Below are 23,205 nucleotides of genomic sequence, written 5' to 3'. Positions count from 1 at the left end.
TCTTCCTCTCTCTCTCTCTCTCTCTCTCTCTCTCTCTCTCTCTCTCTCTCTCTCTCTCTCTCTCTCTCTCTCTCTCTCTCTCTCTCTCTCTCTCTCTCTCTCTCTCTCTCTCTCTATCTATCTTTCTCGCCGTTAAGTCGCTCGGCCGGCTGGCAGCCTGGCCTTCCTTCCTCTCTACCGCCGCCACCTTATGCCACCGGGGCACCGAAGAGGAGAGCTCTCCTTCAGTCAGACCGGCAGTTTCGTGTGTTACACCGTAGCGTGTGCACGGGGAACATCACGCGTATCGCGGTCGCGGTGAGACCGTTATCCAACGACGACGACGACGGCGACAGTGGCGGTGGTTTTCCCGCGGGTACGTCGAACCCGCGTTGCACGTTAGGGTGACGCGACTTCGGGTGAAGGGCTCGCGAATCGTCGAACCTGCGTCTACGTGCGCACCGGCGTGCGTTCTGATGGTGACCTGACGACGATGGCTACACACGCCGCCGCACGTCTGGACTCCGTGAGCCGCCAATAAAAACCCGAGAGAACGAGAGTACTCCAAGCGCGGAAACGAAAGTGAGTACGATCAGTTATTACGCTCCTTTTCTTCTTCCGGGCACGTTCTTCATCGCACGTTGTTCGCACAGCCGGACGGGAGAAAGACGAAGGATGTCACACGGAGTCCTTCTGTTTTCTCTCTCTTCTTATTTTTATTTATTTATTTTTTTATTTGCAACTCACTTGCGTATGTAACCGATAATTCGTAATGCATTAATTAAATTTTATTTTAAATGTACGTCGATGAGAGTTCATCTGTATCTTACGTTAATTTTCGTTTCGTTAGCTCATTTTTGTGAGAGATGAAAAAGACAAGATGAGAAGACGTTTTCTTAATTTCTTCACAACAATTAGTTTCTTGAAATTAAAGAACTGCACGGAAAAAAAGGCAAATGTCAAATTAACTCTTACATATTCATATAAACGTGTTTATTTCTTCACATATACGCAACAATATATAATCTTCTTAGAAGAATTTGAAAATCTTGAATTTCAACATTATAGTCTTCAATACTATAATTGTTATTTCAAGAATATAATATAATTATTTTGATAATTTTATTCTAAGAAAATTATAATCCTCGATTTAAACATACAGTATTTTCTGTCCAACATTTTTTCCTTTCCATTCAAGAAAATTATTCTTAAACAAGAATATTATTTTCTTGATTAAACTATATAAAATCTTAAAATAAATCTTCATTCAAGTAAAATTTTTTTATTTAACGCAATATAATCTTATTTCAAGATTTTCATTTTGAAATTACAAATATTGTCAAAATAAAAATATTCTCTTTTTTCCGTGTATCCAGAAAAATTTAGCAAAAATAATTCTTCATTACTTTATCGTTTGGTGACAAGCGAATATTAATAAAACTACTCGAAAATTCTGAAAACGCTTCGTACGAATTTCTTCTTCCGAAGATTTTTGCGTGACACGCGAATGAATGTATATTAATTGCAATTTATACCATTGACGTCTGGTGTGTGTCACGAGGAGCAAATCACGACTGCGTCTCTCTCGCTCTTATTAAAAGAATACACAGATGTTACGATTCTGCATCCTGCACGTACCGCGACACGATACGCGTGGATTCCATATAAAGTCATTTTCAGCTAATTGATCGAGTTGTTTACACTTTATCAACCGCGATTGCTTACGAAGTACACATTGTCACAGATCCCGAGGAGAGAAAAGCATGTTATTGTATACACTTAAAAGATTTGTTCAAATCTTTTTTCATAATTGCAATTAATGAATGCAATAATTCTTATAATTATGATTATGATTATAATTATATTATGATTAATTACTGCACTGTCCAATTGTGATTATTATTAATTTAATGTCAAAATGTATGGAAAAGGAGCAAAGATTTCCAAGATACTCCTTGTAAAGGAGTGTTCTTCTAAAATGTATGTTTTGAAAAACGCAATACTGTATCGTGAAACGATTAAGAGAGAAGCCAGAAGATCTGGAGAATCTCATCGTTCGCTTCAGGCGAAGGTTAACGGTTTTTAAACACTTTGATGAAGATGTCATTGGTCCGCCAAGGTCGGTTTTACGTCGCCGCACGTTATTGCATTTTAAGTGCGACTCGATGCTCAGTCGAATTTATTCGAAGAGGGACATTGCCGATCACGATGCCGTTCTCAATGTCGCACTTCACGTCATCATCTCTCACAGTTAGCATTATTCTTAGGAAGTAGGGACCATCTCGTTTACTTCGGAGAACCCGGTTCTCCTATCAATCGCAATTTTACGACAAAACGACCTTAAATTCTACGCACTTTTAGACTTATTGAAAAATAACATTTCTCATACATATAGGCGTAGTCTACAAAGAAGACTTAAGCTTTAAGCCGTAAGAAATTGGCTAATCACAATTGAGTATTTTTATAAAAATCGACTGTGATTGGTCAATTTCTTATGGCTTAGATCTCTAAACTTATAAGTCGCTACAAACTAACTGTAATTGTTACGCAATGCGCGTAACTCGGCGATCTTGCGGATTTTACGCAAGTCGATACGGCCGCCCGCCGTAAGTGGATCGTAAAACTCTCTGCAATTGACGCGGGGATTCCGCGTAAATGATAGCCCAGAGCCGTTGGACTATCTTCCTGGGAAAATCTTCTCGTCGGAGGCAGAAACAAAAGCGCGAATTCGGCCGACTCACTGTTGTCTTGTCCGGATGGTGATACTCGTGCCGCGTGCCCCCCCCACCGTGGGACCATTCGCGGATTTCTTTTAACGACGTTGCACTCGCAACCCGCGAGTAAAGTACTCGAAAAGGAAGCGGGAGAAAGCGGGACCTTCCTCCTTTTTAAAGACAAAGGCAGCAGAAATCCGATCCCCGGCCGTCCGCGTCGTGAAAGTGACGATTAAAACCATTTCAGATTAGACGACGCCGTGCTTCTATGAATAACAATGAAACGGGAGAATGAATTATGGTCCGCGTAGAGTTATGGTCTCCGCAGAAATGGAGCCGAGTGTGCCGGGTATGACGAGAACTCTGCTGTTTTACACATTTGCGATTGTATAATGAAAAGAGAGTTCGATAATAGCCACCAAGTGTCGAGTGAAATTATGTTAATCAAATATATTTGCTTAAGGGTAGGTTGTTCCGACTTCTCGGTAAACCTATCGGATAAATACGTATCTCTTTATTTATTTAAGATATTTTTTTTTTAGAAAAAAAAATGAAGATAAACACATGCTTCATGAACAATCTAATATAACTAAAAATAATTTTACTTTGCTAAATATTTGTTAAGTATAATCTTTACGGTGGTTACTAAATATTTAGAAAAGTAATATTTAATTGGCATTCATCCAACATTTAATATTATATAATAATCAAGCCTTAAAATAATAGTTACAAAGTTTCGGTGAAACAATTTCTATTAAATGCTTAGTTTTTGTAACTAATTATTTAGTAATATTTAGTAATTGTTTCTTTATTATAGATAAATTATTAAGTATTACTAAATTATATTAATCAAACATTTAATTGAAATTCACAAAAGCTTGATTATTATTATCAAATTCTTTTTTCTATATTCGTTTGATGGGACTGTCTCAGGATACTAATTACTTTTGCCTAATCTCATATCTTACTCGAAAGGGAGGCGGGAGTACCGGTAGCTGCAGAATATGTAGATTATAAATTATAGGTGAGTAGAGACAATTGTAAAGGTAATTACGGATAATTATGGACAGTGTCGAATTAAATATAGCTAATGCTTTCACTCGCATTTGTCGAAACAGAAACTCGAGCAGAAAACACGTGAGTATTCTAAAGGTATTACGAATGTTTGAGCTTTCGCTTCTATAAATAAGAGGTCACGCATAGAAAGCGCCGCGATAGGGGTAACATCTGGGATATTATGCCTCGTTAAAATTGCGGCGTTAAGAGTTAAAATGAAAACGAAAAACCGAAAAGCAGAAAGAGAGGGACGAACAATTTCGCTTTCCACTGCACTAACGCGAGACTAATGGACAAGAATGTCTTATCGCTGATGCCACTAATGAAGATCGTGCATCGTGTATCATCGCGAAAACTGGCACGCAAGTAATTGTACCGAGACCGAAGAAACGTGGGCAGGACCGAGCGTGTCTGTTTCCCAGAAAGTGCGTATAACTTAGCGGCATGAGAGATCGCTCATTGACGGAAAGAGAGACCGGGACGGTCGCGATCGCGAAGAGCAGAAGAAGGAGCGACATTTGTATGCATCTTCTTCTTGCGATCGGGCTGATTAATTGCGATAAAACTGATATCCTTAATTCAGCAGCTCTGCTCTCTTCTGCCTCTCCGTTTCGGCGAATTATTTACGATGTCAGTAATTAAGCGGTGGCAGGCTCGATTCAACATTAGACCGGCTGTCACTACAATGGGAAAAGTTGTAAAAATTAGGTATGTGTGAATCTATTAACTTTCTTTTTCTTCGAAAAAGGATACATTGAATTAATTATTACATATGCAAATTGATACATGCGAAAGTTGTAATAATCACAGGGTCACTGTACCTACTGCAAATCAATAAATAAATGAAAATTGCTAGTATAATCATATTTTTAAATAAAATATTTTTTATCAAATCTATATTGGATTTAAAAAGTATAAGATTAATTTGTTACTTATTATTTTAAAGTTCTATTATTTCAATATGTTTGAAACATGCTGTCGTTTATTGGTGATTATTCAGCGGCTGGTGCAACGACCCCATGATTATTTATCACTATAATGCAAGTTATATTAACTATAATAATTTATACATCCATTATATGTATGCACATAAGAGACATTGGAAAGGTAAAATTCGGAAAGTAGAACACATGAAGATTAAAATATTTCTATTTTTTAATATTTTATACAGACAAATACAAACAATATATATACAGACTGTTAATAATCGTGCACTTTCTGAAAACAATTTTTCTCAAATGTCTTTCGCTACCCTCATTCACCGGATATTTTTATATTTGCACATATATTAATCACTTATACGCCTCGACATTTCACGGTTGGCGAATCTACGGTCGCACGAGCGAGTAGTTTGTCAATTAGTGGATTGCGCGCGAGTTACATAATCGCGGAAATCGCACGAAAAATTCGTTATCCGGTCGTGTTGCGTGATTTCCTAAATCAGAACGAGTTTCTAGACGCTCGCCCGAGGACCGGGCACTTTTTCCGCCTCCCGGACTATTAAGGGAACGTTGCCTGTCGTAAGCGTTGCGGATTAGATTTCCGTCCCCGATATCGGGTCGCATTACAACGACGACGGCCGCGAGTCGATACCGAGATCGGTGACTTTTCGAAAAGTTATTTACGCGTCAGCGGTTTCGATCGGCAATTCCTCGGTATTCGGCATGCAGAACGATTTGGTGGATTCGTATAACGCGGCTGTCTCATTTTCGACATGGTGCGATTGGATGTCAGTACACGTGCCGAGCAAATTGCAAAAAAAAAAAAAAACGTGGACATGAGGGCATTGTGATTCGAAGAGTAAGGTATAATGATGATCCTAGCTTAAAATTACCTACATAAAGACAAGATTTAAGTAAAATTATCGTTTTAATATTTAGATAAATTTAAATATCGCGGTTAGTGAAAACAATTTAGGATGTGAAAAAATAGATTTGTATTTTTATTTAAAAAAAGAAGGTTCTTCAAATAATTCAATCTTGAAAGAAATTTAAAATTTACATCGTAACGACTGACAACGCTCTTGGTAAAAGCTTTCAAATCACTTGTAGTTTTACATTGTTGAAAAATTTTTACTCTAAATTTTCACTTGAAAAAACTCTTCTGTTAGAATAAATACTAACTTGAAGATTACAGCTGAGGTACTTCATTCAACAGTACTTCATTCACTCGTTGTTGTACATTTGAAAGATAACACTTTGATCTAACAAGGGAACCTCGCGAACTCGAAAATTCAGATTTTAATGAAACTTGGCATAAATGTAAAGGGAGTGAATACATGAATTTCGAAATTTTTAGTTGGTGCCCAAAAACGATTTAAAGGGTAAAACCACCCTTCAAAGTTGAGACGATTTTTGCGGTTTTTCGATATATCTCGTAAATTAAACAAAATATAAAAAAATGTTTCATCCAAAAGTTTTACAGTATAAATACCTTTATTTAACTATGACATTTATTAAAAAAAAATTTTTTTATCATTTTCTTTTTTTTCCGAAAAATGAATAGCGTAGTTAAATGGAGGTATTTATGCTGTAAAACTTTTGTATCAAACATTTTTTAATATTTTGTTTAGTTTACGAGATATATCGAAAAACCGCAACAATGTCTCAACTTTGAAGGGTGGTTTTAACCCTTCAAACCGTTTTTGGGCACCAACTAAAAACTTCTAAATTCATGTATTCACCCCCTCTACATTTATGCCAAGTTTCATTATAATCCGAATTTATGGGTTCTCGCGAAGTTCCCTTGTCAGAGTATTGTAAAAATTCATTATTCTCCGCAATCGTGATGAATTTTTACAATACACAGTGTTGTAAAAAATAATTTTTGCAATAGGCTGACAATTGCAGAAAATATCGAATTTTTACAATACACAGAGTGTTGTAAAAAATAATTTCTGCATTAAGCCGACAATTGTAAAAAATATCGAATTTTTACAATACACAGAGTGTTGTAAAAAATAATTTCTGCAATAGGCTGACAATTGCAGAAAATATCGAATTTTTACAATACACAGAGTGTTGTAAAAAATAATTTCTGCAATAGGAAATTTCCTTTTTTTTCCTTCAGAAAAAAAAATTATTGGATGATTCAATCTAAGTAATATATAACAAAATCCTAAAGATAAGATAAAGCCATTTTTTTGTGTAGACCTTATATAGATAGTGGCAAACACTGTACACACACTGAGAAAAAAATGTTGTTAATTTGACGCAATTTCCCAACTGAATTAAATCTTGTTTATTCGAGTATTTATATATTTCAATTAACTATATAAATACTTGAATTGAAATTTGTGCATTTAAGTTAAATTCTTGAACTGACAAAATTTTAATTGAATTGACAAATCAACAATATCCTTTTCTCAGTGTGGATACTCAAAATAATTTTTCACAAACAAGCCAAGAAGAGCCAAGAATACCCTACGCTTATCCAGCGAAACGACAACGGTCATTATGAATACAACAAGAGAAGCAACGCGAAATAACAAACGCTCACGCGTACTTACGCGTATGCATAATTTTGTTCGAACGTTTTGACGAACCGTAAATAAAAGTCGTCTATTCGCTCAAGTCCGGATGACTTTTAACGCGCGCCGGACTCAAAGGAGGACGTGGACCGAAAATAGATCGGCGCTTACTTAAAGGTTCGCCGTTAAATCGACTCGCGCGAGGTCTTTCCACCCGTGCGTGTGCTTGCGTGTTCCACGTCTTCCTTTTGTTGTCCTCCCGCGCTCCGCCACGCCGCGCGATTCGCCTCCCAGTTCGGTTTATTATTATACACGCCGCGCACATTTCGTCTCCTTCTCTCTCGTCGCGTCTGGACCGCAAGCGGAGCTTATTAAGGCTCACTACTACCGCGGACAAACACCTTGAAAGCCCTGAACTTCAGGCCCGAGAGGATGACCGAGACTCAAGGTCGATCCGAATCCGAACCGGTTTCTCGGGAAAGATTCGGTGAGGAATACGTAAGAGATCTCCACGCCTCCGCAATTTAATCCATTAGCCGTCAACAAGAGTAATACCTGGGGTTCGATAAGGCGCGAGTAATAATAACGATATATTTGTATTATTCTACTGCACTTTGTAACTTATTCGTATCACAACGATCAATCAATATCACCATTAGGTAAATTTTCTGATTAGTCAAGGCTCAATTAATATGTCGAATCTACATATTACGGACAGTACGATACGAAAATGAATTTAAACTTTATGATTAACTACATCGAAAGTAAGAACTGCGACTTAGAGTGCCCAAAAGTTAAAAGGTGGACTTTCTAGAGACAAGAATATTAATAAGATGTGTTTTCTACGCGTTTCTCTTAATTTATCTTAAATTATTTTTTCTCTTATTCGCCGTTACTCTATAACATTAGTATCATAAAATAGTACAAAACTACTACTTCGCATAACGTGAAAATAACGTTATTTTTAAATATGATTTTTATTGCGCTACTTTAATAATAACCGGGACAGTTTAAAGAGACGTTGTTCTTGCATCTCTGCCTAAGAAAATTGTATGTAATAACGTCAGAGAATAATAGAGCGATTCGTGGCGCAGCCAGAAGAAGGCGACTTCCTGCGGAAGAAGCGAGTCTTCGTCGCGGAGAGCCGGCACACGCGCTGAAAATAGTTTCTCGCTGTCTCGGGTAATCCCCGTAAATTTCAGCCGCAACTGAGTGCAACCTGCGCGAAGCGCAACCGCCTCGGCGTGAAACCTCTGACAGCGGTACCCTCCTCGGCGAAAAGGGACGGGGCAGGAAGTGTCGCGCAGCGGAGCGCGTTTCTCTCTCCATTTTTGTTATCGTGAGATAAGAGCGCTTTTACTATGCGGGTTTCGTGCGATAGCGAAACGTGCCCCGGAAATCCCGTCGTTGTCCCCGTCGACGACAATGGCGATCGAGAGCCGTGCGCAGGCAACGTTCGTAGCGCGTGCGAGAGTGGAAATCAGTAATGGAAATTTATTGTTAAACTCATTATCGAATCTAACTCAACGGAAGTGAGAACGCTTGATCAGCAGGCCAAGGAACGGCTGTTTTTAGAAAGCTCTCTCGTGATCTGGAAAAATTATGCAAAAATCTCTCGCGAATTCTACGCTGGAGAGAGCAACGTACACCCTCTTTCGTCATAATTTTACGGACTCGCGCTCATTTACCATTCAGCTCGCGAATGTAAAATTTGCAAGAAAACGATGTTCCCGCGTGGTGAAAACCCGTCACTCTCTCTCTCTCTCTCTCTCTCTCTCTCTTTCTCCCCTGTGCCCCCGTCGAACGAGAGAGCCGACAAAAGGCTAACCGGTTTCCGGAAATGGGTTGCGTCGTCCTCGACAAGTTAAACGAACGTGCACGTGCACCAGACGCAGGCGAATAAGAGGGTTACCCAATCACCCAGATAAATGCAACGATAATTGCAACGTGGTCTCCTAAAAATAAAAACGGCGCTCGGAGTTATGAAAAAAAAAAAATAATAATAATAAGACCGGGAAAAATTTCGTAATTGTTAGATTTTAAATGCTTCCAAAAATACTAATAATTAATTTACGTTATTCCAAAATGCTACTGCAGATAAATTTTCAAGTGTTTGTACGGTTTTTGTGTTAAATTTGGACAACTTGAGGTAACAGTTTTAATAAGATTTTTACATTAAAATGGAGTTAGAATTTAATCATCTTGATACTTTGCAAAGAAATGTAGGACAGATTTTTAATCAAGCTAGACGCAGGCTGGCTTATAAATAAGAGAGTATTACCCAATCGCCCAGATAAATGCAATCATAATTGCAGCGTGGTCTCCTAAAATAAAAACGGTGTTCGGAGTTATGGAAAAAAAAAAAAGAAAAATAAGATCGGGAAAATTTTACAATTGTCAAATTTCAAAAATACCGATAATTAATTTACGTTAATTATTCCAGAATGTTATTGCGGATGAATTTTCAAGTAATTTGTACGGTTTTTGTGTTAAGTTTGAACAACTTGAAATAACAGTCAGTTTCAATTTTTTACATTAAAATAGTGTGGAAATTTAATCATCCTGTCACTTTGCAAAACAACGGTAGGAAAGATTTTTAATCAAGCCGATGTTATAATGTGGGAAAAATGTGAGTTGCAATCGGAAATTCTTCACAATTCTCGACGTTTCTCACGACGTCGTCGTTATCGATGGAATTTTCGACGCGACACGGAGATTAATTAAATATTCTCGCCGCGTGTGCAGCAGCACCGCGCGTATTTTCGCGCGGGATCGACCTCTTCGTCAAGACGTCTCGACGATTTTTTTTTTATTCACCGAGCGTCCCCCGCGACTGGGTCCCAAGGACCCGCTTTTTTCCTCTTGACTCATCGCGCGTTACGTCATTCCCGCGTCGTCGGCGGCCCCGATTCGGCCCCGTGCAGCAGCGGAGAGAGGAAAAAAAAATGCAGCGGGACGACTATCTCGTGGCCCTCGTTTCGTGCGATCGCGCGTGTTAACGCGACGATGGAAGCGCGCGCGATCGATTCCGCACCCGCTGGTTAATCAAACAAGGGATGTGTCACGCTAATCACGGAACCTCCCGGCGAACGACCTTATCGCGCCGAGGAGGAAACGGGAAAGCCGGCAGTCGATCTGTCGCCGAAAAAACTCGTTCCGTTTTCCTTTACGAACGAATGCTATATTTGTGCAGAAGATTTTTATATGCAAAAAACAAATGGTTTGTCGCACGCAAATAACATTCTCCTGTCTGGTTCGAACCTGTCTCGTCCGTCTCTCCCGCGCGTGACTCATTACGAAGGGAAAAAGAGAATTTTAAAAAAATCGAAACGCGGGGTAGAGAGAAAGAGAGAGAGAGAGAGAGAGAGAGAGAAAGAGAGAGAGAGAGAGAGAGAGAAAGAGCGAACGCTTGCAGAACGTACGTGACTGGCTTCTTATGTCTGTACATACATACTCGTTGCTTATGAATTTCGATAGCGGCAACGCTTTCGATAGCGACGAGCCGCTACAATGGTCCTCTTTGTGCGAGCCGCGACTGATAAATTCCCTCCTCCGTGTCGGTGCACCATGTGTACAACCATGTCGATCGTCGCGATACGTCGTCGCGACCCGCATTCGCGATACTCCGGTATATTCGTCAAGGCAAAGGAAAATTGCTCGCCGAACGGAGGTTCACGACCGGGGTATCAATGAGTTACATCGAAATTCCACGAAAGGCAGACTGGCCCGCGCTGGAGGAGATAAACGTCTCGTTTAATTGTTGATCTCGAAGGTCAATAATATAACACTGCGCTTTCTCTCTTTCTTCAACTTGGCGTTCTCTTTGTTCGCGAGTGTTGTATGTACATTCCTTACCTGGCATTTGCTGCACTGAGAGAATTTTCTCTTTGAATTTACCTTCAAAGTCATGGACCATGACTCATGGTAGTCACGGGGCAACACATGGACTTTAAAGAATTTTACAGTACTTTTAATGTGTTTAGTAAAATGTAAATTAATTAAAGATTGATAAATTCTTCGTTTAAATTTGATCACATTTTAGCAAAAAATTTAATCAAACTATTCTACAATAAAAAAATCATTTAATTAAATTTTACTGAAGTTTACTAAAAAGAGAGAGAGAGAGAGAGAAACATTTTCGTATTTTGTATCATACTTAGATCGTATCTAAATAAGTAATTAATGCTTTACACGATAGTTGAATGACAGTTTCTCGACTAATTAATGATTGGACAAGCTTGTAAATACAAAATGACATTGCATTTAACGTGTCCTGGGTACTTTTGAGAATCAATAATTGATTCGAAAGATTAACGCAATGTAAATTCCATGTCGCGATAAGAATTGCATACCGAGAACATTATGCGATCCGAATCTTACACAACGACAATAATAATAGAGAAAAGTTCCGGATATTTTTATTAATTTTTTTTTTCGAGAACCTCTTATATATATACGTACGTGTTTAGAAAGAATAACTCGAGATTAGATTAGATTAGATAAAGCGAGACGCTTTATTGCGGCTTATCAACGCTCTGTTATCGATTAACATCGGTTTTGCACTGATTAATTTGCAATTGCATTTCGGCACTTTACACGGCCGAATGTTGACGTCAATAACTTTCCTCTACGCTTTTAATCTTGATTATTAAATTTTAATTTTATGAAGCTCACATCTTGATCAACACACTGTTTGTCACAACAGAAATTTAACAGAAATAAAATTATGAAAAATATAATATCATTTAATATAAGATATTTGGCTTAATGTGGCCAGCTTTTGTGAAATTATATTTTTAATATTGCATTGCATTTCCGTTGTCCTCTATCGTGGACAAATACGAATGTTAATTGAATAACAGGTGAAGTACTTTTCTTTTTGTAAAATTTTTAGAGCGTTTGAAAATTCGCTGCAAAAAAATTTACGAGAAGATCGTTTGGCAATGAAATTTTTTTTTTCTTTTAAAGTAGTTCTGTCCAAGAGATCATTAATACGTTTTACCGCGTGTAACATGACCTTCTACTAGCAGCTGCTCCGACAGTAGTCAGCGCAGTAGTCAACGGTTTTCCTCTCGATACATTTCGCTGTTAGGCGCCGTTTCGTTCCGCTATCAGTCATATGGATAACGAGAGGACGGCAGGAGAGGGAATCGGCCGTTGCCGATGAACGATGGACGGAAGGTGGCCACTGCCGGTCATTCTTGATGAGCAGTAGTCGCAAGGTAGTTCGCATAGTAGTGCTCCGGTTGACATCTCGAAACAGCGAACGTGCGACTCTTTCTCTCTTTGCCACCTTTTGTGTAAAGCGCGAGCCAAAACGCGTCGAACCGTAGTAATATTAAGTTTCTTTTGTGTTTGCGTTAAGGCATCGTTGATCTTCTACCTGGTGACTCGCGGCTATTCTTTACGGCTAGCTTTTACATTGCGCGAACGATTCAGGCGACGTTGTAAAAAATATTATGTGAAATTCGGAGAGGGAAAGTGTGGATTATAGATACAAAGTTTGTACTATGTGAAAGATCTATTATAAACAAATCTAATTGCGTTACGCGGAATTGAAAGGAAAAGATGGAGACACATTATCGAAATAAGTGCATTTTGTGAAAGTGAAAAGAACGAGGACCACGAGATAGATTCATAATGCTTAAAAAATTTTCTGAAACAATCCGTCTATTTCTTTTTGTTTGTTCATCGAGCATAAATTAGTTTTCTGGCCGCTTTATCGGAATTGGCTAGATAAAAGTTAACAAACTCCGAAAGAGACGAGAAACGCGATTGTTGATAAAATAATGCGCGAAGAAAAAAGTAGAAAAGATAACAGAGGCAAAAAGTAAAAAGCATATTGTAGGTTGCACCTTTAGAGATCATCTTTTGAATTTTTCGTTATTCTCTGTTATCTCCTAGATGATTGCTTCATTATACAATATATATTTCTCGAGCAATAACATAACACTCGAGAAGTGCGATAAATTTTTTTCTTAAGAGTGACAATACTTAGAAAGAAATTTTTTTCTATCTAAGCTCTCGCATAGATAAGATTATCTGATAGATTGAATCGACTTTTTGCTCGATCATTCGGAATCAAACTTTTGTAACCATCCAATCTCTTCCGCTTAGACCCGGCGAGTTCGCGTTTATCTTATCTGACCAATTCGTGTTTATTCTAACCAGGTAGCGAGGTCTATGCCAAAATCGGAATCCGCGATCGCGATTAACAATAGAAGATAATCGATTAAATTTTGTTTTTCTTTCTTTTTTCCTTCTCATTTGAATATCGCAGGTGCAAGTGTCTACAGAATCACGGAAACATGGGGTGAGTGCTTGAATTTTATTTTCGAGGATTTCCAAGCAAAATTATATTTCCATAAATATCGAACAAACCTGTTTAATGCGAAATATCGAATTTAACTGTGGATATCATAAAAAAATTACGGCAGCACTAAGCAGAAATTTTGTGACTTTTTACTATCGAAAATTCATACGACTAAATTCGACGACTTGTATTATCGTAGTCTATTCGTATGATATTTTGGCTTTTTCGACTTTCTCTCGTGTCGCACTGTCACTTTATCTGTTCGTTTCATACAGAAATATTTGTTCCGATCGATCTATCGCCATTCGCTCTATTGTCTACGAGCGTTGAATGTTACGGACTCCGATATCTAATCTGAATCCTTATCGTTTGCAAGACAGCGAGGCCAAATAGAACGGCGACTTTGTACACGCTACCTGTTAAATAAATTTTTAACATCACTGCAAAATAAATGAAACGAAGCCCATTAGACCTATAAACTAATCTTTTAAATTTTACGATGTTAATTTTTCAACGACAAATAGCGATCGTATAAATTTCAATGACAAGTGATTGGACAAATTTATTTGTTTTTCCCCTCAATTAACCAAATTGTTTTACTATTCTATAAATGTTATTTTCTTGTTATTGTTATACTTTGTAAAATGTAAAAAAACTCTCGATTAGACTAATTCTACTAAATTAAGTATAGAGTTGCGTTTTGTGAATAAAGCTCATTAGATACCGAAAGATGTTAAGGGGTAATTTATTTTTTTGAACATTTGCAGCGTGGAGACCGACACCGGGGGTGTTTTTAGAAAACCCGGCGCGAGACCGGAAGTTCTTAAGCACAACCAGAAATTGCCTGGGAACATGGAGCGCGGATTGCACGAGCGCGACCGAGTCGGCGTTGAGGACTTCGTCCTGCTGGAGGACTTCCGCAGCGAGGCCGCCTTCATTGACAATTTGCGCAAACGATTTAAGGAGGATCTCATTTACGTAAGTCGAAAACGTAATTGAGAGCACAAATTTAAAACAATTTTTTCAATTATTTTATGTTTGTTCAGTTTAGATAGAAGCAAGATATTTAACTTTTTTAATTTTATATTTTTTATAAGCTTTTATATATATTGTTCTGTAGAAAATAGACTCAAGGTTAAGTAATAATTAAAAAGTTAAAGTTAGCCATATCCGTATTATCTATATTATAATTGTCTTGAGTGATCTAACTTTAAAAAATGACGATTTTAATTTAATACAAATCATGCTTTCAAAATTTACTTTTAATTTACCTTGAGTTAATTTGTTAATTTAATCTTAATATAACTTTTAATTGAGTCTTTGTTTATGTAACTTTTAATGTGAATTAACTTCAATTCTTAATTTAGTGATAAAAAAAATATATTATTAACTTATCCAATTCTGAGAAACTTGAAAATTCAAAACCTTATATTTATAAAAATTTTTTACGTTATGTCTTATCTTATTACATACAATCATTTAATTACATAATCGATCATAGATTTCTCAGCTGACGACGGACTACGCAGCTGAATATTTAAAAAATGATGATTTTGAGTGGCACAATGACTTAAGAGAAACTTCTTATCTTTAATATTGCAGACGTACATCGGCCAGGTGCTGGTGTCGATGAATCCTTATAAGAAACTGCCCATCTATACCCCAGAGACGATTCTTTACTACCACGGGAGAAATTTCTTCGAGGCACCTCCTCACATGTAAGCATCCACCGTCTCTCATTATACGCGATATCCCGGAATTTGCTCAACTTTCGCCAAGAAACATGTCTTTGAGAGATATTGCAACAAATCTGGGACAACCTGCTGTATATGGCAAAACCTAACACTGGTATTTCCGTAAATTATAAAAAAACACTTTTGCAGTTTTGCTCTCGCGGACACCGCCTATCAATCCCTGGCCAAGGAAAATCGCGATCAATGCATTCTGATTTCGGGTAAGTCGCGCTTTTATTTATTTTACATTATCGGGTTTTGCGTAATTTCTTTCCGTCGCTCTTTTTAATCATCGAGTTCAATTTTTTTGCTTTTTATGTCTAAGGTGAATCGGGATCTGGGAAAACAGAGGCGTCCAAGAAGGTCTTGGAGTTTATCGCGACTGCTACCGGGCATAAGAAACAGGTGGAGCAGGTGAATGATAAATTAATTGGTAGTAATCCCGTGCTGGAAGCTTTCGGTAACGCGAAGACCAATCGCAATGACAATTCATCCCGCTTCGGCAAGTACATGGACGTTCAGTTCAATTTTCAGGTGAAATTCCAATCTAATAATGTAAATAATGAATTCCTCTTAAAATTGTAATTTTAAAAAATTGAAGAAATTTTTCTTTGCAAAAGTTAATTTAACACTCTCTGAAAAACGATAATAATTACGAAAAGAATTTGAGAGAAACAGAATTATCAATGTAATTACTGTACTTGTTATGCAAAGTTGATGGTCGTTTTCTCTTGATTCGCTTTTATTTGCAGAAGCATTTGATTTAACGTTGTTGGATAATGCTGCCTTTCGTATATGTTTTCAGGGAGATCCAGTCGGTGGAAATATTTTGAACTATTTATTAGAAAAGTCCCGAGTCGTTCATCAATCAGTTGGCGAACGTAATTTTCATATCTTTTACCAACTTTTGGCGGGAGCGGACGATGACACGTTGAGAAAATTGTTTTTGAAAAGAAATCTCGATACCTTTTTCTACTTGAGCAACGGGGTAAGCTCATTTGACTTTCATATTTTATTTCTTAAATTGAAAGAAAGAGAGAGAGAGAGAAAGAAAGGAAGAAATCTTTTTGCTTCTTTTAAATTTGTTTCATACAATCTTCTTTAGTTAATTCACAAAAATTCGTCTTTCAGACGAAAGGTACAGTGGATACCATCGACGATGCTAATCAGTACAAAGAAGTTGTTCGGGCCATGAAGACTATGGAGATGTCTCAGCAAGAACAGAACGACCTGTTTGCCATAGTCGCATCGGTGTTACACATGGGTAACGTAGGTTTCTCGGAGGAGGATGGCGTAGCGACTATTTTGAAACCCGCGTCTGTCGATGCCGTCGCTACGGTAAATTATTTTTAAAATTCAAAAATTTTTGTTAAAGTCGTTAATATACTTGTATGGTCAAAAATTTAGAGCAGGTCATTTTTTAAATTTTTAAGTATTTTTTTGTTATCATTATTTTATTATATAATTATTTTTATTTCTATAATTATTTCATTATGCGCATAAATACTTTTGTAAATGTAATACTTGCAAAGGTGTTAGATATTACATTTCTTGAATTGTGATTGAATAGCTGCTAGACTGCGACGTGAAGCGACTGGCAAAGGCATTTACTCATCGCACCATAAATGCTCACGGTGACGTGGTGGTTTCACCCTTGAATAGAGAATTGGCTATTTATGCGAGAGACGCACTAGCAAAGGCCGTGTATGACAGATTATTCACCTGGCTCGTGACTAGACTCAACAAGTCTTTACAGCCCCAGACTAATCCTCGCCGCAAAATGGTCATGGGTATTTTGGATATTTATGGTTTTGAGATCTTTCAAAAAAATAGGTAAGTAACAATCGAGTAACAATTATGAATGTTCAAAGATTATCAAATAAAAATATTGTAAGTTTTATAAATAAAAATATTCAAAAAAAGTAAAATGTTCTGGATTTCAAAATTTTATGCTTTATATTTTTATTATCTTTTTTATATTGTATATTTTTTAATTTGATATTTTTATTTAAAATACAAGACTTACTTTTTGATTAAAATTATTATGATATAAATATGCGATATTATTAGTGATTTTTGATAGTGAGTTTAATTAGTGATAATTCTCTCTTTCTTTATCTCGATACAGTTTCGAGCAGTTTTGCATTAATTTTTGCAATGAGAAACTGCAACAACTGTTTATCCAGTTGACACTGAAATCAGAACAGGAAGAATATCTACGTGAAGGAATAACTTGGGAAAATATAGACTATTTTAATAACAAAATCATTTGCGATTTGATTGAAGAAAAGTATAAAGGTTAAATTTTTATTAAAACATTTTTTATAAAATTTGACCAATCTAATGTCGTAATTGCACGTTAATTAATTCGTTAATGTGGCAGGAATAATATCATTAATGGATGAGGAATGCTTGCGTCCCGGAGAACCAACGGATATGAGCTTCCTGGAGAAGTTAAACGTAAATCTGAACAATCATCCTCACTACATCAGTCATCAAAAAGCTGATATACAAACACAAAAGATTATGGGACGAGACGTAAGAATTCTATATTAAATATTAAACTAATCGTGAACAGTAATATCTCAAAAATACTTAAACAACTGAATTATTTATTTATTTTATTTATTCTAGTTAATTTAATTTAATTTTTATTTACGTAAAATTGAGAAAATAAGAATAAACATTTCATAAACAAATTCCTGACATTTCAGGAATTCAGATTGGTGCATTACGCCGGCGATGTTACCTATAATGTACGTGGATTTCTCGAGAAAAATAATGATTTACTATTTCGAGATTTACGTGAAGTTATGTCGCATACAACAAATTCCATCACAAAGGTAAGATTAGATTTTTTGTAGAAAAATAATAAAAATCTATTTTTTAACTAAAGACCGTTTTTATAATTCTCACGTGCAAAAATTAAATTTTGCCAGAAAGTTTCCTTTCAATTACTCTCATATACTTTTTGAAGTTTTCTCTGATTTCAAAATTTTGTTTTTAATTTCTTGTTGCTTACAGACTGTATTTGATGTGAAAGATTTAACAAGTAAGAAACGCCCCGAGACTGCCATAACTCAATTTAAAAATAGTTTAAATAATCTAGTTGATATTCTCATGGGGAAAGAACCGTCTTACATTCGCTGCATCAAACCTAACGATTTTAAGATGCCCAGTAAGTAGACTATATTTAATATAAAATAAAATTGCAATAAAGCAGTACGCAATGCTCTTAATTAGAACACGTAAATAATTTAATTCGAACAAAACATATCGAGACGAAATTCATTAAAATTTCGGTTTCAGATCAATTTAATGAAAAGATCGTGTTGCATCAAGTGAAGTACTTGGGCTTGATGGAGAATCTACGAGTGAGACGCGCCGGTTTCGCATATCGAAGACCATACGACCAATTCTTGCAACGTTACAAATGCCTCTGTGCGGAAACCTGGCCGAATTATCACGGTCCGGCCAAGGAAGGTGTGCAGGTGCTCGTGTGTTATCTTGGTTACGAGCGCGACGAATACAGGATGGGAAAGTAAGATCGCGATTATCCTTAATTTAAATTATAACTTTTATCTATATGCAAACGCAAAACAAACAAATTTTGAAAATAATCGAATAAATCATTAAAAATAGCATTAATTAAAAATAACATTATGTTAATTAAATGCTTAAAATTCATTACTGTTGTAGTACAAAATTATTTATTCGATTTCCTAAAACGTTATTCGTCACGGAGGACGCGTTCCAAATGAAGAAACACGAAGTAGCCGCCATTATCCAGAGCAAATGGAAAGGTATATTAACAAGGAGGAAATATTTAGAGACGCGACAAGCAGCGATCGTTTTTCAGAAATACATTCGTAGGTGGCACGCAAGACGCCAAGCCAAAAAACGACGACAGGCAGTTGCCACTGTCCGCAGGTATCTCTCATTGAATCTTATTCTTTCTTTCTATTATGGAACATATTTATAGCTTTCATATTTAATATATTCTATATATATAATATTTGCAGATTTTATAGTTATGATTTTATAATTTATATACAGTAATTGCAATACTAACTTATACTTATATAACTTTATCGTATGTATTTAATGTATTATATATATCGAATATACTTCTTTTATTTTATATATATTTCAGTTTTTATATATTTATATATTTGTCATTCTGTAGATTTATCAAAGGTTTTATTACACGGGATGGACCGCCTACAGAGATTAATAAGGCATTTATCGAATTGGCAAAGTCGCAATGGCTTATCAGACTTTCGAAGTCATTGCCACCGGGTGTCCTAAATAAGTATTGGCCACCATGTCCGTATTCTTGTCAAGAGGTATGAAAGAAGAATAAGAAATAGCTCGGCTTTCTATATAAAAATTCTCAGCGAAATAGAAAATACGTTACGTATAATTATATAATTAAACTAGCTATGCCCTGCCACGCGTTGCTGTGGCTCTCTATTCTTATGCTACGTTTTTTTTTAAATTTTCTTTGCTTTCGTTGTTTAACTTTCAAGAGCCTTGCTTTACTGTTGCTCTTTTTATTTTATTTTTGAATAAGCATTTATCTATCTTTAATAAATCTAATATTCATTTATTCACGTACTTCTAACTTTTTTTCTAAAAGCTGCCATGGATTTAGAAATCCACTCAAAAGACTGTTTTAAATAAGTTCCTTTTTTTCGATAAAATAACAGCCATCTTTATTTTTCTTATTACCTTAATTTAAACACAATAGAAACATCCTTCGCCTCTCCCAGTCACCCCCGTCACTCCCGGTCTCTCCCCGTCTCTCGGTCTCTCCCGGTCTCTCCCCGTCTCTCCCCATCTCTCCCGGTCTCTCCCAGTCTCTCCTCGTCTCTCCCGGTCTCTTCCCGTCTCTCCCGGTCTCTCCCCGTCTCTCCAGGTCCCTCCCCGTCTCTCCCAGTCTCTTCCCGTCTCAATGTGTCAAAATTTCAATAATATTAATGAAAAACTATTTTTTACACTTAAATTATGGCCATCATTTTTGAAACACACGGTATTTCCAAAATCAGACCACATAAGAACACGACCGGTTACGAATGCAACGTTGTGTCAAAATTTCAAAGCAATCGGTCAAAAACTTACGGAGATCTTAGATGAGGAACAAACATTTACATTTTTATTTATATAGATTAATATGATACAGGCATCAGATCATTTGCGCATAATGCACATGCGATGGAAAGCCCGTTGTTATCGAATGGCATTAAGCAAGGAGGATAAAGAGCAGTTCGAGTTGAAGATTCTTGCGGAGTCTCTGTTCAAAAATAAGAAAAAATCTTACGCGAAAAGTTTAAATCCGAGATTTGTAAGTGATCGTCTCGGCGAGGAGTACAAAGCACTGCGACAGAGTTTTATCAATAATATTTTAACTTCCGGAGAAAACATAAAGGTAAATAAAGAAAAAGCGAAACACATTGCTACGCTCATCTTTCTTTTCATATATAAATATGTATATTACACGTATTTATAATGAATTTTATGAAATGAAAATCTTTAAATTAAAATTTATGCCTTTAGTACGCCACACCTGTCATTAAATACGATCGGCACGGATATAAGCCACGCGAGAGAGTACTCATTTTAACACAAAATGCAGTATACATTCTCGACACGCTTAAGACCTTCAAGCTTAAGCATCGTCTGCCTTACAAGGCCATCGAGGAGTTGGTCGTCACCGGGGAATCGGATAACTTACTCATCGTCAGGATACCGCCTGAATCGAAAAAGGACAAGGTTCTCATATTAAAAATTTTTTAATAAAATTATTATTTCAAATTAATAATAAAATAAAATAAGCATAGAAGCAAACGACAATTAATAAAATTTAATAAAAAATTAATAATTTGATATTTAGCAATTATAATTGAAATAAGCTAAATTAAAAGTAGAAAGTGATTTAAAATCAGGTAGTTATTAAAATTAATAAATACAAACAGGTAAATCATATTTTGATGCGCTTCTGTTTTGCAGGGTGACTTGATTTTAGAAGTTCCGCATCTAATAGAAGCGTTAACGAAAGCGATCGATATCACCAACAATCCGAACATTCTCAAGATTGTCAATACCGAATCGTAAGTGCTCTTCAAATTGTTTAAGTATTACATTTATTTCTTTATTTAATGATTAAATTTAATCAATTTGTTTCTTTGTTTACTGTGATTCTATTATAATGTTTGCAATATCATGTTCCAGTGTGTCCCACAAACTAGTCAGTGGTAAGGAGGGAGTTATCGAAGTTAGAACTGGTGCCACTCCAGCAATCAGTAAAAATCCACAGAGTGGGCACTTGTTAGTGGTAAGGAGCTTGAAATCTCAAATAATCCTAATCCCTTTATTTTATATACCCCCATAAGAAATTGTCCTTCCCTTGCACTTGTTTCAAATCTCTAAATTTCAGGTCGCTTCTCCATAAAATTATCCTAAAAGGAAGGATCTCTCAGGGGACTGAAAGAACCAATGCTACGATGCCTTCAGTGGCCTTAACACAATGTGATTTAGAAAGTACGCGCAAGAGAATATTAAGAAGAGATAATATATATCCCACTATAATATACATCTTTAAATTATTCTGGCGATACTTTACCACAAAGGGATGATAAATTGACGACAATACATAAGTCTTTCGCTACGACGTAGACAGATTACGTTGAAATCTTGTTACGAAAGACACAGAGTGCCATAAGGCCTCCTGTATAATATTTCCTTGTAAAGTAGATAATATTATTAAACAATATTTATTCTAAATGGAAAGAATGATGAAACTGAGTGGATTAACGAGTTTGTCAGTAATTTATGAACGTTATTTAAATATAAGCTAAGCTTCAGTTACGCAGACGCAATAAATGAATAAATTCATATCACTTGATTGCATTTCTTTGCCAATAAATAACCTCGAACAAAATATAGATGTATACATACACAACAATATATATTATTGATATATATATATATAATAATTAACATTATTTTTTCGAAGTAGAAGGATTTCTCTTTGCAAGAGTTTTCCTTCCCTCTAAGGCTCGCTCACGCAGGTCATCTTCTGCTGCAGTGTTTACTGTTTTCGAGATCATCTTTTTCAATTTCTGTGACTCCTGCAACTTTGTCTTCTTAGGTTGAACAGGAGCATCTTAGAGAAAAAGATACATGCATTACATATATACATTATTATTCTCAATATTAGAATATTGCTTAATACAAAAAGGACAGTTTTCTTATTATCACTTACTTCCACGTCTTTGGACAGCAGGCCCTTTCTTGGCTTTGCCTTTGCCTTTGTTGGCTTTTGCCTTTGCTGGCAGCTTCGTCTTAACTTTGAGTTTTCCCTGAGCCATTTTATCGCTCATATACAAGTTTACAGATTCAACAAGTATAATATTGTTCACACTGTAAAAAATAGAAAAGATCAAAACATTAGATAACAGAAAAAGAATTAGAAAAAATCTGTTACAACAAATCAAATTATAAATTATACGTGTCAGGAATATAATTAAAATTTATAAAATCGCACTACAAAACTAAATCGCGTTGTCCTCGTAAAAATATAGAATAAATTTACGAGAGCAGGAATGATCTTGTTAATCATATGTATCTATAAATTTCACTTATATTTATTTTACGTATAAATTTATTAACTAAACACAAAATTATAACTAAATCGTACATTTTCCTCGTAATATTACCGTCAATTTTGCGCAGTTACAAACACAGGTTATGTTACACCACTGCGCACATAAAAGCTAGTTTACATTGGTCACAAATCGCGGAAGAAACGTCCAGATGACATGTCGTTGTGACAGCGTCAACCAATCACGAGTCGGCGAAGAGCAGCGGGAAGGGAAGGAAGGAAGCGTGAAATGGACAAAGAAACACGCGCAGACACGGAAAGTTTATTATGAATAATGC

At 36.2% G+C, this 23,205-nt stretch overlaps 2 protein-coding genes across 10 annotated transcripts; one reads left to right on the top strand and one right to left on the bottom strand.

Moving 5' to 3' along the window:
- The first annotated feature begins 244 nt into the window (after positions 1-244).
- Positions 245-22,163, top strand: LOC105837373 (unconventional myosin IC). 8 transcript variants are annotated; one of them, XM_012682097.3, is made up of 21 exons: positions 12,267-12,547; positions 13,499-13,531; positions 14,299-14,509; positions 15,134-15,249; positions 15,415-15,485; positions 15,590-15,798; positions 16,070-16,252; positions 16,396-16,602; positions 16,835-17,097; positions 17,393-17,562; positions 17,648-17,802; positions 17,979-18,107; positions 18,289-18,442; positions 18,574-18,805; positions 18,964-19,194; positions 19,451-19,610; positions 20,447-20,692; positions 20,821-21,036; positions 21,274-21,374; positions 21,496-21,598; positions 21,701-22,163. In XM_012682097.3, the coding sequence occupies exons 1-21, from the start codon at positions 12,423-12,425 to the stop codon at positions 21,713-21,715; spliced, it is 3,330 nt and encodes a 1,109-aa protein (XP_012537551.1). In that variant the 5' UTR covers positions 12,267-12,422; the 3' UTR covers positions 21,716-22,163. The 8 variants fall into 8 exon arrangements, with proteins under 8 accessions (XP_036149333.1, XP_036149331.1, XP_036149328.1 ...); XM_036293438.1 differs by having other exon boundaries at positions 12,258-12,440; positions 21,496-22,163; XM_036293435.1 differs by having other exon boundaries at positions 12,258-12,547; positions 21,496-22,163.
- On the bottom strand, positions 22,155-23,138 carry LOC105837374. 2 transcript variants are annotated; one of them, XM_036293445.1, is made up of 3 exons: positions 22,983-23,138; positions 22,529-22,686; positions 22,155-22,429 (listed from the first exon to the last, which is right to left on the bottom strand). In XM_036293445.1, the coding sequence occupies exons 2-3, from the start codon at positions 22,644-22,646 to the stop codon at positions 22,266-22,268; spliced, it is 282 nt and encodes a 93-aa protein (XP_036149338.1). In that variant the 5' UTR covers positions 22,647-22,686; positions 22,983-23,138; the 3' UTR covers positions 22,155-22,265. The 2 variants fall into 2 exon arrangements, with proteins under 2 accessions (XP_036149338.1, XP_012537559.1); XM_012682105.3 differs by having other exon boundaries at positions 22,964-23,122.
- Positions 23,139-23,205: the final 67 nt, after the last annotated feature.

Source organism: Monomorium pharaonis, chromosome 11 (assembly GCF_013373865.1).
Source record: "Monomorium pharaonis isolate MP-MQ-018 chromosome 11, ASM1337386v2, whole genome shotgun sequence".
Taxonomy (NCBI): domain Eukaryota; kingdom Metazoa; phylum Arthropoda; class Insecta; order Hymenoptera; family Formicidae; genus Monomorium; species Monomorium pharaonis.
This window is presented reverse-complemented; position numbering and strand designations above follow the sequence as displayed.